The 18,519-nt window shown below is 43.9% G+C and overlaps 2 protein-coding genes across 6 annotated transcripts in view; both read right to left on the bottom strand.

The window, feature by feature from the left end:
- Positions 1 to 12,658, bottom strand: part of VWA7 (von Willebrand factor A domain containing 7) — a 47,268-nt gene extending 34,610 nt beyond the window's left edge. The window contains exons 1-2 of one of the 3 annotated variants that reach the window (XM_034421552.3): positions 12,260 to 12,658; positions 583 to 843 (exon numbers count right to left, since the gene is read on the bottom strand). In XM_034421552.3, coding sequence (XP_034277443.3) covers positions 583 to 843; positions 12,260 to 12,406 — 408 coding nt within the window. In that variant the 5' untranslated portion in view covers positions 12,407 to 12,658. Of the gene's footprint in view, positions 1 to 582; positions 844 to 10,884; positions 10,981 to 12,259 lie in introns of those variants that run through there. The other 2 variants (XM_087888134.1, XM_034421553.3) reach the window with 2 other exon arrangements.
- A 5,590-nt stretch (positions 12,659 to 18,248) lies between these two features.
- VARS1 (valyl-tRNA synthetase 1) overlaps positions 18,249 to 18,519 on the bottom strand; it is a 50,937-nt gene continuing 50,666 nt past the window's right edge. For all 3 annotated transcript variants that reach the window (XM_060690850.2, XM_060690855.2, XM_087888127.1), the window contains exon 31: positions 18,249 to 18,438. In XM_060690850.2, the coding sequence (XP_060546833.2) occupies positions 18,370 to 18,438 (69 nt within the window). In that variant the 3' untranslated portion in view covers positions 18,249 to 18,369. The remainder of the gene's footprint in view (positions 18,439 to 18,519) is intronic.

Here is an 18,519-nt window from a genome sequence, read left to right as displayed (position 1 = left end):
AAAATTAATTGTACTCAGACAACACACTGTTCATGTAGACATTGATTTTTTATGTTTATTAAACATTAAACATTTTAATATGTTTATTAAAAAATGTATAAATAAAATATCTTTAAAAACCCTATTTTCTCCTCTCTTTTTTTCCTGCTGATTAATGGCTGCAATAAAGTTATTTGATTTGAATGTCATTGAGGAACAGGGTTGCTATAACTCAGATTTGGGCATTTAATGGCCTCCAGGCCATATCTAGCACATTAGCTGTCCCTGTCCCACAACATTAGGTCAATTGAAAATTAGGGGGGGAAATGTAAATAAGTGAACACCATGCATGCAATACAACTGCATTGTTTTCAATTTGAAGGTTACCACTATTTTTTTCAATTTATGTATGTGCATGTATGCGTCTCAATGCATCTTCACAGCTCTGTTGGTTCAGCCCTCTTCAACAGTAAAACTCCTCATGTGGTCCCTTGGGAAAATTAATTGTCCACCCCGGCTGTAATGTGTCCCACTTTGCTGCAGATATCTCTGCTCCTTTCACCTCACGTTCTTTTCAGGTATCCACGTCCAGTTCTCTCTCACCTTAAAGTCCTTTTCTTGGATGCGATTCCCCTTGGTAGGGTGAGGCATCTCCGAAAAGAGGCGAAGAGTGATGTTCAGAATTGCATCTTCAGTCATGTCCTGGTGAGTGATGGATCCCCAGGTGAAGCCCATGGTCCGAGACCAGATGTTGGGGAAAAACCCATGGACTTCTTGCAGTGGCAAATGAACCAACATCAGCATCCACAGGAGATGCCCAAGGCAGTCCAAGGGATGGTCCATATTGGATACATTTATCTGAACCTATAGAAGAAAGAGAATTGCTGTGAGCTGAGGTCCTCACTTCTGTATTGTCATTGTACAGTCAGTTGCGCAGTCCTTCCTTGCTCCCTCAGGCATTGCAGGCCACCCCACCATGTTGTTTTCTCTTTGGTCAAGAGAAGCAACTTGAGATTTCAACCATAGAAAGGAACAGAGAATGACTGAGCACAGCAGAAGGTTAAAGCTTTTTATCAGGTCCGCCTGATTCGCCAGTTGCGTCCCTTTCTGGATCGGGACTCGTTAAATACGGTCACTCATGCTCTTGTCACTTCCCGCTTGGACTTCTGCAATGCTCTCTACATGGGGCTCCCCTTGAGGAGCACCCGGAGGCTCCAGCTGGTCCAGAATGCGGCCGCGCGGGTGGTTATGGGAGCGACGTGGCGCTCCCATGTGACCCCCCTCCTGCGCGAGCTGCACTGGCTCCCGGTGGTCTTCCGGGTGCGCTTCAAGGTTTTGGTTACCACCTTTAGAGCGCTCCATGGCATCGGGCCGGGGTATCTACGAGACCGCCTTCTGCTACCAATAGCCTCTCATCGACCAGTACGCTCCCATAGAGAGGGGCTCCTCAGGGTGCCGTCGGCCAAACAGTGTCGACTGGCGGCCCCCAGGGGGAGAGCCTTCTCTGTGGGGGCACCTACCATCTGGAACGAGCTCCCCCCAGAGATACGGAAGATCCCGGACCTGCGCACGTTTCGCCGTGCTCTCAAAACTTTTCTATTTCGGCAAGCTGGCCTGGCCTAACTCCCCTCTTTTAAATTCTTAAATTTTAAATTTTTTAATTCGTGATTTTATAAATTGGGTGTTTTAATCTGTGTTTCAGCCGAAATATTTAATAATTTTAAGGGATTTTTAATATTTGTATTGTCTGTATTTTATCTTGGCTGTTCACCGCCCTGAGTCCTTCGGGAGTAGGGCGGTATAGAAATTTGATTAATAAATAAATAAATAAATAAATAAATAAATAAATAAATAAATAAATAAATAAATAAATAAATAAATAAAGCTGAGCCCTATCCTTCAAAATGGAGAAACGGATGCTGAGGCACAGAAGGAGATTAAAATGGCCCCAAATCTTATCAGCCTTTTGTGAAGCCTTAAAAACCTGGTTATGTTGTAAAGTATAAAGAGTGTTGGTCCTAAAACGCTGCCTTGGGGAACACCGCTGTTAACAGGTACAGGATTTGATAGAGCGCTTCCTATTTTGACCACTTGTTGCCTGTTTGACAGGAAAGCAGCTATCCATTTATGCAGAAATGCCATAAGATTTTAGTTTTAGAAGTAGTTTGTCGTGTACCACTGAATCAAAGGCTTTATAGAAGTCTATGTAAATTGCGTCTATTGCTTTGCCCTGATCAAGATGTGTAGTCCATATGTTTTTGCAATGTAGTAGTTGCAGATTACAGGATAATTTTTTTTCTGAAACCAAATCGTTTGTTGGAGAGTAGGTTGTTTGTCTAGGTGGAGGGTAATGGATTGGTTAATGATTGATTCCATGACTTTGCAGGTGACGCAACATAAAGAGATTGGTCTGTAATTTTCAACTAGGCCGGGGTCTCCCTTTTTGAAGATAGGGATGACTGTGGCTAGTAACCATTGGTTGAGCAAGGAGCTGGTCCTGAAAGATTTTTCAAAGATTATACTTAAAGGTTCTGCTATTGTTCCCATGCCCGGGACACTGAATGTGCTAAGAGCCCCTTTCATGGCTATTTTGCTAACTGGCCGAGTATCCTGTCTGCTATGTATATTTATTTTGGATATCTCTATTGTTTTTATTGTTTTAAAAAGTTTTTAGCATTTTGATTTGTAATATAGTGTGCAAATTGTAAGCCACCGAATCATTGATTGAGACAGGTGGCTATAGAAATTGAATAAATAAATAAATAAACATAAGAATACAGGTAGTCCTCGACTTACGATCTTAATTCAGCCCCAAATTTCTGTTGCTCAGTGAGACACTGGTTAAACGAATTTCGCCCCGTTTTATGACTTTTCTTGCCACGCTTGTTAAGTGAATCAAGTGCAGTTAAGTTAGTAAAATGGTTGTTAAGTGAATCTGGCTTCCCCATTGACTTTTGCTTGTCAGAAAGTTGCAAAAGGTGATCTCACATGACCCCGGGACACTGCAACCGTCATAAGTATGAGTCAGTTGCCAAAAGTCTGAATTTTGATCACATGACCGTGGAGATGCTGCAATGGTCATAAGTGTGAAAAATGGTCATAAGTCACTTTTTCAGTGCCACTGCAACTTCAAATGGTCACTAAATGAACTGTTGTAAGTTGAGCACTAGTTGTAGTTTTTGAACTGTAAGCCAGCCAGAGTCACTGACTAAGAGGGGCGGCTATAGAAATCGAATGAATGAACGAATGAATGAACAATCAATCAAACAAACATAAGAAGATAACTTTGATAAAATATAGCTTTGCTGGCTGGGGGATTCTGGGAGTTGAAGTCCACCCATCTTCAAGCTACCAAGGTTGAGAAACACTGCCCTAGGGTGTGCTAAAATAGTAACTCTTTTAAACTACTTTTGGAAAAGCTTTTGGTTTATTTGGCTTTCTTGTTCTTGTTCTCGATTTTTTTGAAACTGCATTTTATCATATATACACAAATAAATACCAATCTTCCGTTATAGTAAAGTTAACTAGTGTTCTACAATGAAAGAAGGATGGGCTGTGCTTTCCTAAGATCCACATGGGGACAGGAAAAGGGAAATGCTATTTTTGAATAATCACATCTGGTAGAAAGATCAAAAGATCCAAGTGATCTATTTTGTGTGACGGATTGGTCATCGAGCTCCCCGAATTACAGCCCCTTCAGCCTGTTCATTTCACTGTCTATCGCTGGATCCAGTAACATTTTGACCTTTTTATTTTGTGTTAAAAATCGTGTGTCCTTCAACAGTTTACCACAATCCCATAAGCAGATATGTTTGCAGGGGCAACATGTTTGATTAAGTTGATAAGTAACTTTATTATTGACCGAACTCTGCTATTTTGAGTATATATCTTGACCAATGGCAAACTACAGCAGATATTAGTCCTTAGAGGTGACCTTGCTTGAACTTGTTCAAAAAACTAAGCAGCATCAGCTTGGCAAGTATTTCAGTGGGAGACTATACCACAATCCCCAGGCGATTATTATTTTAAAAGAAAACTGCGGGGGAAAAAAAGCCAGTAACAAGGAAAGTTCATAAATACATTCACGTACTCACTAAGACTTGACCTCATTTTAAGGGAGATTTCAATCCATTGCAGAGCTTTTTGAGCAAATATTTACATTTTTAACGTAGCTTTTCATCTGAATATATGCTACAGAAGCAGAAGGGAAACAAGGAAAATCTTGAGTGGGCGCTTATATCAGTGGTGGGATTCAAAAAATTTTACTACTGGTTCTGTGGGTGTGGCTTGGTGGACATTGCAGGGGAAGGATACTGTAAAATCTCCATTCCCTCCTCATTCCAGGGGAAGGATACTGTAAAATCCCCATTCCTTCCCCACTCCAGGGGAAGGTTACTGCAAAATCCCCATTTCCTCCCAATCAGCTGAGACTCGGGAGGCAGAGAATAGATGGGGGCGGGGCCAATCAGAGGTGTTATTTACCGGTTCGCCAAACTACCCAAAGTTTCCGCTACCAGTTTTCCAGAACTGGTCAGAACCTGCTGAAACCCACATTTGGTTTATATGTAAGTACCTCTCTCCTTAACAAGTGACATTTCTAGAGAAATTGGAAAGGAGGTGAACGTAAAAAAAAAAAAAAGACCAATTCTAAGTAAACTATTGAATGACACGCCCAGACGTTTTGCAAGATAACAAACCTGGACATATTTTGCTCATGAATATACTATATACCAAAATAAAGACTCTGGGCAACGTGAAAAATTAATGGTTAGATGAACTACTGGTAACTTATACCACTACAATCAAATAACTAGTTTCCAGCGAATGTCCTTATGGTCAGAGTAGAAATATAAAGATTTGTATTAATGTTTCATGAAACATTAAAATTCAAAATGCGTACTGAAGTCTCCCAGAAGATCAGGAAGCACTTTGCAAAATCATTGGATAAGGGACATTTCATAGGCCTCTTCTACTGGAAAATAATTTATTGTTTGTTCATTTAATTGCATAAAGTATATATCCTAGAATTCCCATGCAGTCCCCATCTATGAACAGATCACTCACCGACTTCGCTCCAGCAAATCGTCTTGCAAACTGCCTTGCATGGGGTTTATATTTATAAACAAGACCTCAAGAGCCTGCAGTCACGTTGTATAATTAATCTGTTTTATGGGACTATGAGTAAGTCCTCTTATTTAAGAATGGAAAACTGCATCATCGATGAACCATATTTAGACACACAGGTTGAACGGTTAATTTTAGATGCAACTGGACATCAACTCCTTTGCGAGAATATAATAATTCTAATTGATCATAAGGACTAGATGAAGCACCATCTGGACTCTTAATCTTATAATAAGGAATTTCATAGACTTTCTAATCTACCAGCATTATCAACTGCTTCAATTCATCTACACTGCTCAAAAAAATAAAGGGAACACAAGCAGAAGACATCCGAGATCTGAATGAATGAAACAGCCTTATTAAATACTTTGTTCATTACATACAGTAGTTTTGTGTTCCCTTTAGTTGTCTGAGCAGTGTATAAACTACTGTATGTAACGAACAAAGATTTAATAAGGCTATTTCATTCATTCAGATCTCGGATGTCTTCTGCTTGTGTTCCCTTTATTTTTTTGAGCAGTATATATATCTTTCCTTATGGCATTCATTTCTCTTAGAAGAACCCAGTGGTGAAATATAAAATTTGCTACTACCAGTTCTGTGGGCGTGGCTTGGTGGGGGTGGGGGTAATGTGACTGGGTGGGCGTGGCCAACTTTTTTTGGTTTTCTTTTAAAAGTTTTTTTTTTTTTTGCTTTTAAAAGAAAAAAAGCCTCTGACGATCAGGCAACTCAGCTGGGAATGGGGGGGGGGAGGAGCAGGGATTTTTCAGCCGAAGAGGTTGTAGGCAAAATGCATTTAAAAGGCTCTGACGATCCCAGCTGAGCCATGCGATCATCAGAGGCTTTTTTTTTACTTTCAAAAGCATTTTTTTGGGCCGAAGAAAAAATGCTTTTACAAGTAAAAAAAAAGCCTCTGATGATCACGTGGCTCAGCTGGGAATGGGGGGGGAGGGATTTTTGCTACCAGTTCTCCGAACCATCTGCCGCCATCACTACCGGATCAGGTGATACGGTCCGAACCGGGAGCATTTCACCCCTGGAAGAAGCTCTTTGTTTACAGAATTCTTCATCAGGTCAATTGCCATTGAAGTTGAGAAATGTAAAGCTTGGTGGAGATTGAGGGAGAAGAGCAGGGAATGACACAAGTAAAGTTAGAAGATGTTCCCCTAAAATTAGAAGAAGAACCAACGAGACCAAGTACCTTCCCCCAAATTTTTGGATGTCCCCTTATATAACATTTAGGCTGGATGCAGGCCAGGCAGGGAGGTAGAGATCAACTAGGGTAGGAGCTGAGTTTCATTTCGACTTGGCCAGTGGTGGGCTGCAACCAGTTTAACAACTGGTTCCGTGAGCACGTGCTTTGCACGGAGGCACAACTAACGCACTTGCACACAGCATTCGAAATACAGCAATTTGAAGCTCAGCTGCTTACCTTCGAAGGCAGCCCCGGTAAGTAGAACAGCGGAGGCACGGAAATCAGCTGTGCCGCGCGAATCAGCTGAGCCAGAAAGAAGGAAATATAAGACAGGATAGAGCAGGGGTGGGTGGGCGGGGCCAGCTGATCGTCAGAACTACCGGTTCGCCCGAACTGGCAGCAGCCCACCACTGGACTTGGTTCATATCCCAGTCTTCCAAAACCTTCTTCCCATTTTCACCATCCTCTGCCTCAGTCTCCCTAATGGTAAGGCTGGCTCATTGCAAGATGAGAGGAAAGAAAAACAACATCCCACATTTGTTAATAGCAGGAAGGAATGACTGTAGATCACTGAAGAATTTGGAGAGCCAATTTGGTGCAGTGGTTATGATGCTAGTCTGGAAATCAGAAGACTGTGAGTTCTAGTCCCACTTTAGCCTTGAAGGCCACCTGGGTGACCTTCGGCCATATCTCTCTCGCCCTCTCAGCCCAATCTACCTCACAGGGTGGTTGTTGACAGGAAAATAGGAGGAGGAAAGAATATCCAAGCATGGCTGCTGCTGTTACTTATAAAGTAATAAAGGCAAATTTAACATAGGAAATCATGTTTATCAGAGGGGGTAAGCCAGTGGTGAAAATCATTTTTTTTTTACTACCGGTTCTGTGGGTGTGGCTTGGTGGGCATGGCAAGGGAAGGATACTGCAAAATCTCCATTCCCACCCCACTCCTGGGGGAAGGATACTGCAAAATCCCCATTCCCACCCCACTCCAGGGGAAGGATACTGCAAAATCTCCATTCCCACCCCACTCCTGGGGGAAGGATACTGCAAAATCCCCATTCCCACCCCACTCCAGGGGAAGGATACTGCAAAATCCCCACCCCCACCCCCCACTCTGGGGCCAGCCAGAGCTGTTATTTGCCGGTTCTCCGAACTACTCAAAATTTTTTCCCCCGGTTCTCCAGAACCTGTCAGAACCTGCTGGATTTCACCCCTGGGGTAAGCCATTGTGTTGAATTTGAGGGCTCTTCTGTTTAATCAGCCAATTGAAAGATTAGATTTCTGCCTCCAAGGTCAACTCTTCAAGCCCTACCCAACTTATGACATGCATGTGACCTAAATGGCTAAAGGCACCTGCACCAAATTGAAGCATTTCTGGTCTGTCTGCTTCCTTGCCTTTATCTCCCACCCCCTGGATTTAACACATACCAGTCTGGGCAACGTAACAAGAAGTGAGCAATAAAGTCCAGCCAGAAGCAAATTGTTCTGGAATGATTTAGACAAGTGCAATGTCAGATAGTGGAAGCTACAGAGAGTCCCCCCACCCCCATGTCAACAGTTTTATTCCCCAATCTCACAACATCTCGCCTCTCGTTTTTTGTGGGTCTTTGTCTTGACTTTTTTTTTAAATTTTTCTTTCCCTCACTTTGCACAAACTCCCTGCATGTTGACAGTTAAGATCTGGGCTGTTTCTGAGAACTTGGCTGGCAAAGCAGTCAGTTTGGTTGGCCAAGATAACAGCCTCCAGGAGTGAAGGCACATAAGCACGAGTGCGTGCACACAAATACACACACACACAAACACTCCAACTGTAAAACTGCAAGAAGTAGCTGATAAAGTGCTCATTCTCTCTCTCTCTCTCTCTCTCCTTCCCACTCTTTCTCTCTCTCTGTCTCTCTCCCTCTCCCCCTCTATCCCTTGACACATAGTAGACAATGCTCCACCACAATGAATCTGATTGTGTGTTTTTCCTTTCACTCTCTGGAACTAGCAATACGAGAACCTGGAACCATCATCTTGTATACATTGACTGATTTGATAGAATAATAAAATAACAGAATAACAGAGTTAGAAGGGACCTTGGGACGCTTCCAGTCCAACTGCCTGCCCAAGCAGGAAACCCTACACCATTTTAGACAAACGGTTGTCCAAACTCTTCATTAAAGACTTTTAAAGGCCCAGCTGACCTTGCACTTCTTTTCCTGAATTAGGGAGTCCACGCTGTTCTTCAGGTGAGCATCTTTAGCAGATGCATCAGTGAAGAGAAAGATCTCAGAATAGGGTGGCGAGTTCTGGAGTGAAAAAAGTGAAGGAAGATTCATATACATCCAACCCCCTGCTTAGGCAGGAAGCCCTACACCACTTCAGACAAATGGTTATCCAACATCTTCTTAAAAACTTCCAGTGTTGGAGCATTCCCAACTTCTGCAGGCAAGTTGTTCCACTGATTAATTGTTCTAACTGTCAGGAAATTTCTCCTTAGTTCTAAGTTGCTTCTCTCCTTGATTAGTTTCCACCCATTGCTTCTTGTCCTGTCCTCAGGTGCTTTGGAGAATAGCTTGACTCCGTCTTCTTTGTGGCAGCCCCTGAGATATTTGAACATTGTTATCATGTCTCCCCTAGTCCTTCTTTTCATTAAACTAGACATATCCAGATCCTCCAATCGTTCTTCATATGTTTTAGCCTCCTAATCATCTTTGTTGCTTTTCTCTGCACTCTCTCTAGAGTCTCAACATCTTTTTTACATCGTGGCGACCAAAACTGAATGCAGTATTCTAAGTGTGGCCTTACTAAGGCATTATAAAGTGGTATTAACACTTCACGTGATCTTGATTCTATCCCTCTGTTTATGCAGCCCAGAACTGTGTTGGCTTTTTTGGCTGCTGCTGCACACTGCTGGCTCATATTTAAATGGTTGTCTACTAGAACTACGTGAATTCAGATCCCAGTCTGTGGAATCGGGCACAATTGCTGTCCCTCTTAGCTTCACCTTATGGTTTACTAATGCAAACAACTAAGTTCTTATAGCCCACTAAAGCCAAGCTCACATTTTGGCTCCTTACAAGCACATTTTCCATGCAATAAACAATGTGATCAACTCTATACAGGTAGTCCTCAACATGACCATAATTGGGATCAGAACTTCTGTTGCCAAGTAAGTTTATTGTTAAGCACTCAATTTTATGACCATATCTGCCAAGGTTAAGTGAATCATTGTTATTGTTAAGTGAATTAAGCAGTCATTAAATGATTCTAGCATCTTCCATTGACTTTCTTTGTTTAGAAGCCGGCTGGGAAGGTCACAAATGGCAATCACACACAATCACCCAGGGATGCTGCAACTGTCACAAATACATGCCGGTTGTTAGTGCCCAAATTCAGATCACATGACAGTGGGGATGTTGCCACAGCCATAAGTATGAGGACTGGTCATAAATCACATTTTTTCAGTGCTGCTGTAATTTCAAGCAGTCAATAAATGAATTATTGGAAGTCGAGGATTATCTAAAGCAGTCTTTCTCAATCTTGGTGGCTTTACAAGGTGTGGACTGCAACACCCAGAATTCCCACCCACCTTAAAGCCGCTAAGGTTGAGAAATACTGCCCTAGAGGGATTATGCATTTTGAACTAAATTAAAACCACCATCAATTATCATGAAGAAAATGTCTCAGCGACAGCATTTCCCGTTCTGATTCTTTCTTCTGATTACCATCATGCATAGGGTTGCCAGGTGTCCACTATTTGAGTGGACAGTCCGCTTTTTTCACATTATGTTCACTATTTTTTTTCACAAAATAGTGGACATTTTTTTTTTATTCAAAAGCTTTATGATGAAATGGTACGTAATCTAAAGCTGTACAGTCTAAGAGAATAAGGATAGGAGAATCGCGTTTTGTCTTTTTTTTCATAAGTTAGAATGAGACAAAGATCGAATATCCATTGAACTCGATTCTCCGAAAAAATTAATGAGATTAAAATAAAAATATATTATAAAATTATGTACAGTTCACATTTTTAAAATGTATTGTAGCTTGTGTCGACTGACCTAAAATGGCGTGTTAAAATGTTTGTAAGAAAATATATAATTTAATTGTAATTTTTTTTTTTTTTTACTACTTAAACCCCCCAACCCCCACCCCCGCTTGTCCGCTAGTTTTTGGAAGCAGACCTAGCAACCCTATATGCATTAATATTTAGCAATAAAGTTTCAAAAATCTATATTTGGCATTTCATCTATAGCATTTAATCATCATAATAGATTAACCAGAATAGATGCACGTTTGCAAATACATAATTTGTTGCGAGCTGCATGTTTACATCCCAACCTATAGATAGAAAAATGCCTTCAAGACTAAATTAAATCAAACTCCCAATTCCATGCATGAATCACTTCGTTAAAAACATGTTAAAAACAGATTACAAGCAGCAGGGGTGGGGAAATAATTCCAATTAGGTTCTTAGGTCTGCAATTTAATTCCTAAAATGGTACCTTTTGATTACACAAACACCCGTATCATACAACAACGCTATACAACTTTTGGCACCTCATAGAGGAACACCCTTTACGGCACAGCGTTTTGCTTACCTGAGCCAGGATTAGTCAACCTCTTTGTTTGTTTGCTTGCTTGTTTGTTTTCAACTGCAAACTTTAGCCTAGATCAGGGGTCTGCAATCTTAAAACACTCAAATGCCATTTGGACCTGTTTCCCACAGAAAAGAAAACACCGGGAGCCACAAAACCTAGGTGGGTGTGGCCAACTCAATGTCACTCCCATCCAGTCACATGACACACACACCCCTCCAGCCATGCCTACCCAGGTTTTGTGATTCCTGGTATTTTCTGTGGGAAATGTCCCCCCCCCTCTCCCTCCTCCCTCCCTCTCATTTCTGTTTTTTTCTCTTTTTCCTCTCCCTCTCCCTCTCTCTCTCCCTCCTTCTCTCTCTCTCAATTGTGCAACCGGATCGGCAGGGAGCCGCAGGAGAGGGCTCAAAGAGCCACATACGGCTCTGGAGCCACAGGTTGCCGACACCCGGCCTAGCGTGATGTAAGTAAACAGTGCCTCTGACTATGCGCAAAGTGCTTTTTTTCTCCCAGTGCAAACCTCTTGCTGTCTGCAAGATCCAGCTGAAAACCAGAATGGGATTCCACCAAATTCACCACAATAATCAAGTTTTGCCCCTTTCCTGAGATGCAGCTCCTACCACAACTGAACAACTACTACCAAAACACTTAATGTAGCCCTTCCCTCTTCCCTTGCTATTTAGACCTGCAATAAATTGGAAAACAGCAGAAAATGCATCCGATGATATTCTACGGAGGAGCAGCCCCAGTTACTGCACAGCCAAAACTGTTAGTGCATAATAAACGTTTTGACTACTGTAAAAAAAGCTTTCCAGGAATATATATATATATTTTTAAAAAGGCCAGTGTATAGATTAAAATGCCGATTTGAATTGGCACAGAGGGGCCGAATCCTAAGCACAGTGCACCTGCTGGACCTATATTCCGTTCAGAGTCGCTTCAATAGTAAGATGGGCGGCATATTACTTTAATAAATAAATATCTAATATTAAAAGGAAAGTGACACTCCGGCTCCTTTTGGGGGTGTTTCTGAAGAAACCAAGACAGCAGCCGGTGAACTACCTTTAGAGAGAGAATAATCCATTCTCAAAGGTCTCCCTTGCGGATCAAAATTCAAAACCAGGAACCAAGTGTAGCTCTGTTTAAAAGCTCGCTCCTTGACCCCAAGGCCACCCTTCCGTCACCCTGGAGCGCGCTGGATCGCAGCTCCCATCATCCCCAGCCGGCAATCCGGGAAGGCTTACTTTAAGCAGATGCATCCTTCCGACCCGAAGCCCTCCCTCCCCACCCACCCAGATCCGCGGGTCCCAAACGACCCTTCTCCAAAGCCCTCAACCCCCCCCCGCACCCCCACTGCAAAGCTCTCGGCCAGACCCACCAGCCAGCTCGGGGTGGGGCAGAAGTCACCTTGAGCGCCCGAGCGTGCCTGCCGCCTCTGCTTTCTCAGCAGCTGCTGCGCTTGCGGGCGGCGAACTCCAGGGCCAGCTGAGGAAATTGTGCGCGAACAGCGCCAGTAGCTCGCCATCCAGGGAGGTCGCTCCAGGAGCCGACTACAATTACAGCACACGTGAGCGGAGGACGGAGAGGAGGACTCTGCAGGACCCAGGCGCCCTGGCTCTCTCCCTCCCTCCCTGCCTCCCTTCCCCTATTTCTCTTCCCCTTCCCCTTTCTTCCTGCCCTCCCTTTCTTTCTCCCCCTCCCTCTCCCTTTCTCCCACTTTCCCCCTCTCCCTGCCTCCCTTCCTCTATTTCTCTCCCTTTCTCCCTGTCCTCCATCTTTCTTCCCCTCCCTCTCCCCCTCCCTTTCTCCCCCTTTCTCCCTCTCCCTTCCCCTATTTCTCTTCCCCTTCCCCTTTCTTCCTGCCCTCCCTTTCTTTCTCCCACTCCCTCTCTCCCTTTCTCCCCCTTTCCCTCTCGCCCTGCCTCCCTTCCTCTATTTCTCTCCCTTTCTCCCTGTCCTCCATCTTTCTCCCCCTCCCTCTCCCCCTCCCTTTCTCCCCCTTTCCCCCTCTCCCTCCCCCTATTTCTCTTCCCCTTCCCCTTTCTTCCTGCCCTCCCTTTCTTTCTCCCACTCCCTCTCTCCCTTTCTCCCCCTTTCCCTCTCGCCCTGCCTCCCTTCCTCTATTTCTCTCCCTTTCTCCCTGTCCTCCATCTTTCTTCCCCTCCCTCTCCCCTCCCTTTCTCCCTCTCCCTTCCCCTATTTCTCTTCCCCTTCCCCTTTCCTCCTGCCCTCCCTTTCTTTCTCCCACTCCCTCTCTCCCTTTCTCCCCCTTTCCCTCTCGCCCTGCCTCCCTTCCTCTATTTCTCTCCCTTTCTCCCTGTCCTCCATCTTTCTTCCCCTCCCTCTCCCCCTCCCTTTCTCTCCCTTTCCCCCTCTCCCTTCCTGTTTCTCTTCTTCTCTCCCTTTCTTACTGTCCTCCCTCTCTCTCTCCCCCTCCCTCCCTCTCTCCCTTCTTCCCCTCTCCCTTTCTCCCTTCCTCTATTCTCTCCCTTTCTCTGTCGTCCTTCTTTCTCCCTCTCCCTGCCTTTCTCCCCCTCTTCGTCTCCCTGCCTCCCTTACTTTATTTCTCTCACCCTCTCCCTTTCTCCCTCTCTCCCCCTTCCCCTCCCCCCTTCCCCTCTCTCTCCCTCTCCCTAGCCTTCCCCCAGTTTTAATGGCCCGGGGAAAAAAAAACCACTCAGAGTCCAACACCTGCAGGAGTCCCAACGGAGCTTCTCTATCCGCCATAGATGCACCTGCTGCCGCTCCCCGTGGCCTTGGGGGCTTACCCCATCGAGTCTGGAGCAGATTCCTCCCACCCTTTCGCAGCAAGGCACCTCTTTCGGGATTTTCCTATTAATCCAAAGATCCTCCCCCTCCCCTTCTTCCAAAAGTTATTTCCAAGAGTGCGACCACCCGCACGGAGCTTCCCCTTCCCCTTTCTGGAGTTTGTGGGCAGGTGTGTGTGTGTGTGGAGAAAACACGTGCGCTTTCACACAAACACAAGACACACATGGTTATTTTCACCCTTCCTTCCCAGCAAACAAGATGCGACTGTGTCTAACAGAGAAGAGAGAGAGAGAGAGTGACCCACAGACACGTCTTTACAGAGCTTTTTAAGTTTCTTATCTGTCTCCAGACCTTCCTGGTTCACACAGGTGTGCCTTATCGCAACTTTGATAAACCCTATCAGACAACACATTCATTTCTGATTCATGCTCTTTAGCCAAGGGAGGAAAAACAGAAAGAGGGAATTGATGTATTATTGTTTTATCCTGCCTTTATTATTGTTTATATTAGGACAATATTTTCCACACAACAATCCTGTAAGGTGGGTTGAAGAGAGAGAGAGAGAGATTGACCCAGACACACACTCAGTTTTTTCATGCCTAAAATGGGACTAGAACTCATGACCTCCTGGTCGAGTCATAGGCCAACATCTTAACTGCTAGACCCGTGATGGCGAACCTATGACACGTGTGTCACAGGTGGCACGCAGAGCCCTCTCTGCGGGCAAGACAGCTCGACTGCGAATGTGCGTGCGCCAGAGGTGAAATGCTCCCGGTTCGGACCGGATCGCCCGATCCTGTAGCGATGGAGGCGACTGGTTCGGAGAACCGGTAGCAAAAATCCCTGCCCCCTCCCCCCATGCCCAGCTGAGCTGCACAATCATCAGAGGCTTTTTTTTTTACTTTTAAAAGCATTTTTTCTACAACCTCTTGGACCGAAAAAATGCTTTTAAAAGTAAAAAAAAAAAGCCTCTGATGATCACGCGGCTCAGCTGGGATCATCAAAGGCATTTAAAAGAAAAAAAACCTTTTTTTCTTTTAAATGCCTCTGACATCCCAGCTGAGTTTTTTAAAAAGCCTCTGTCGATCAGGCAACTCAGCTGGGATCGTCAGAGCCTTTTGAAAGCATTTTTTTACAACCCCTTCGCCGAAGAAGTTGTAGAAAAAATGGTTTTAAAAGTAAAAAAAAAAAAAATTGGCCACGGCCACCCAGTAACATTACCCCCCCACACACCAAGCCACACCCACAGAACCGGTAACAAATTTTAGATTTCACCACTGGCGCGCGCCTCCTGCCAGCCAGCTGGCCTTCAGGTCTCTGCCATGCATGCTTGGGGGCGGGACGCTTGGGGGGTGTACACACGCATGCGTGGGGGGGGCGCATGCATGGGGGGTGCAGGTTGATTCAGGAGGCTTTCCTGGCCCAAAATGGGGCGCAGGGGGGCTCGCGCATCCCCCCATGCCCTGTTTTGGCTTCCAGGTTGATGCAGGAGGCTTTCCAGGCCCAAAACAGGGTGTGGGGGGCAGGTCGCATGCACAGGGGGGCGGGGGCGCATGCACAGAGGGGTGCACGCATTGCATTTGGGGGGCTTTGGCCCGTACATGTACATTTGCATGTGCGCGCACTTTGGGCACTTGGCACCAAAAAAGGTTAACCATCACTGTGCTAGACCAAATTTTCCTGAGCTTCTTACATGGGTATCCACAGGATACAGTCAAAACAAACAAGATGGTGGCAGCCATTGTGCAATCAATGATCCTCAAAAAAAAAAAAAAAGGTTAGGAGCTTTGATCACATCATTGGCGCAGTGCTTTCCACCAGACAGTCTGCTTTGCAAAGGGGGTTTCCTGAACCTGCCAGATCCTCAACAGGTCCATGGACATATGACCTTGAGGAAGGAATGGATGAGCCATTAAAGTGGGGGGGTGGGGGTGGAGGAATTCGGTCTGGGAAAGTGCAAAGAGAGTAAAATGCCCTAGTCCAGACAGTCTTTTGTTTGTTCATCTGCAGTGTGACTAATCCACAGGAGAGAAAACTTGGCCCAGCGGGAGAAAAGATCCTTCCATAATACAGAACAATAAACTAAGTGGAATCTTGGCTCCGGAGACAGAACTGAGTCATGACGAAAGATCACTCCAGGGAAATAGGCTTGGGTGGGAGCGGATTAGGCTGGAAATAAGAATCTCTGTTTTGAACACAGGCAGAGCATCTGGAAGGCGGGAAAATTTAGGATCCAACCCTTTGCAGCTACTCAAATAATAATGTTTAGTGCAGAGGTGGGGAAACTATGGCCCCTTCATGGCTTGTGGACTTCAACTCCCAGAATTCCTGAGCCAGGCATGCCGGGCTCAGGAATTCTGGGAGTTGAAGTCCACAAGTCATAAAGGATCCATAGTTCCCCACTTCTGATTTAGTGGAATTATGATGTAACCTAGAAATTCTGGCTACTTTGGGAACGAAGGTAGAAATATTAAGCTTTTTTAAATACCTAGATTGGCATCAGGTTTCAAGAACCATGCTTGAAAAGTTCCTTCTGCATATTATAGCACAGCAGAGCCAGCAATTCTGCGAGTGGCCAAGTTTGGAGACCTCTGCTCTAATGTAAAACTTATTTTATATATGTATATGTATTCCTTTCCCTTTTCTTTTGCTATTATGAATTAGATGCCCTTATTCCATGTTCCAGAGCAATGAACGTGGACTGGCGTAACAATAAACTCGTCATATTTACTACATGCCTAGAGAGGCTCAGCTTGGAGCCCTCAGTTTCAAACTTATTTTTATTCAAAACCTGAGATAATAATATTGATATAATAAGAGATAATCTGCTTCCCCAAAGCCATACCTCACAAAGGTAAGGATCCTCATCATAGGGATTTCTCCCAAATATCAGACCAAGAAGCCCTCTGCCATTTCAAAACACGTTTTTGGTCACCCGGTACATTGAAACTTTTCAGCAATGTGATTTAAAATTGATAAGAATTGCTCTGCTGTTGCTATTATTAAAGCGCTGAGAGTTGGAAATATTTTCATTAATCGGCTGCAAATGGATCAGCAGATCCATTATTGTAAAGGCTGGTTTCCATACTAATAAGAGCTTCAAGAGACTGTGTGATGTAATTCAGCATTCATAATAAAATAAATAGGGCTGGTTAGGGTTCAAATGAGTGAAGCAGCATAAAAGCATTCGTAATAACTAAATGTAAACCACCAGCTACCAGCTTTTCCATTAACAGTGAAAAGAGCTGGATTATAGGAGAGCTTTTAAAATGAAATTCGAAACCTCTGCTATAAATATCTGGGCATCTATTGGTCCTAAATGAGAAATAGTTCAGTGGCTGAAATTGTTGCGCCTCTATCCTTTTCTTCTCCATAAATCTTGCCAAAAAGAACTCAGTTGGAATTGTGCTTGGAAATAATTGCTTTTGGCCTTAGATAGCTACCAACGACCCTGAGAATTATGCTTAAAGTAGGAAAGGCATGGAGTCAGATAAAGTCTTTTTGAAGGCGGCTTAGAAACAGATAAATGTACCTGGTACTAAACGTATAAACTATAGCCTATTTGGCCATACAGTGTTAGGACAAGTGTTAAAGTGAGTGTGATCTGAAGAGAACAGTAGTTATCTAATGCACACTGGTTCTAAATCATTTTTGTGACCTTAGTTCTACACTAACTCTGAACCAGAACGGAGTCCCTTGGGAGTTGGGCGGCATAGAAATGTGATAAATTAAATTAAATTAAATTAAGAAGTGGAAATATTGAAATAACTCTGAAATCTCCCAATTTTTGCCCTTTCATTAACAATATTTTTCACACATCTATCTTTGCAGTTGCTAGAAGTAAAAAACGGCACATTCCTTGACTTATGGCCACAATGGAGCCCAATATTTCTGTTGCTAAGGCAGTTGTTAAGTGAATTGTGTCCCATTTTACCACCTTTTTTTTTTTTTTTTTTTTTTGCTGCAGTTAAGGAAATCACTGCAATACGTTAAGTGAATCTGGCTTTCCCCATTGACTTTTGCTTGTCAGAGGCCAGCTGGGAAGGTTACAAACGGTGATCACATGGTCCCAGGACACTGCAAACATCACAATTACATGCCAGTTTTCAAGTTTGCCCAAGTTTTGATCAGGAGCTCATGGGGCTGCTGAAACAGTCATGAGTGTGAAAAACAGACATAAATCACCTTTTTCAGCATCGTTATTTTGAAAGGTCACTAAATGAATGGTTCTAAATCAAGGACTACCTGTAATCAATCAATCAAACAAACAATCACAAGGCATCTGTGAAGTCTAAAGGACATCTGAGATTTTCCAGATGGAATTCCATCCTTTTCTCACCACTGGTTTAAGTCTAGATTGGGAGAAGTTAGGAGTTCAGGTCAGACAAAGACAGAGATTTTTAACCTTGGCAGGTTTAAGCTGGATGGACTTTCTGTCGGGCAGCCTAGATGATCTTTATAGCCCCTTCCAGCTTCCCAATTCTATGGTTCTATGACTTTATTAATTCCTGCACCTTGAGAGCAGGAATTAAGGGACAATATTTGCTGGAGGCTACTCGGTCTCCTTTTTTTTGCAAACCAAGGATAATTCAGTCTTCTAACTGAGCAAAATAGTTTAATGTCTTCACAGAAAATATAACGAACTAAGAACAGCTGAACAGAAACAGGTCCTCAAACATAGAACAGGCCCATCGGAATGACTTCGTGCATCCTTCGATTTCAGATCATCTTCTTGAAATTCTGAACAGCTTCATCTGCCTTCTGCAGTTCTGTCTCACTTTGTTTCAGCTGGGGAAAAAAATGCCCAAGACAGATGTGTTGATAAAGTTGTCGATATGCCCTATCCTTCCTTATAAGCCTAAACATCTG

This window comes from Pantherophis guttatus, chromosome 2 (assembly GCF_059756535.1).
Source record: "Pantherophis guttatus breed Tessera chromosome 2, ASM5975653v1, whole genome shotgun sequence".
In the NCBI taxonomy this organism is placed as follows: domain Eukaryota; kingdom Metazoa; phylum Chordata; class Lepidosauria; order Squamata; family Colubridae; genus Pantherophis; species Pantherophis guttatus.
This window is presented reverse-complemented; position numbering and strand designations above follow the sequence as displayed.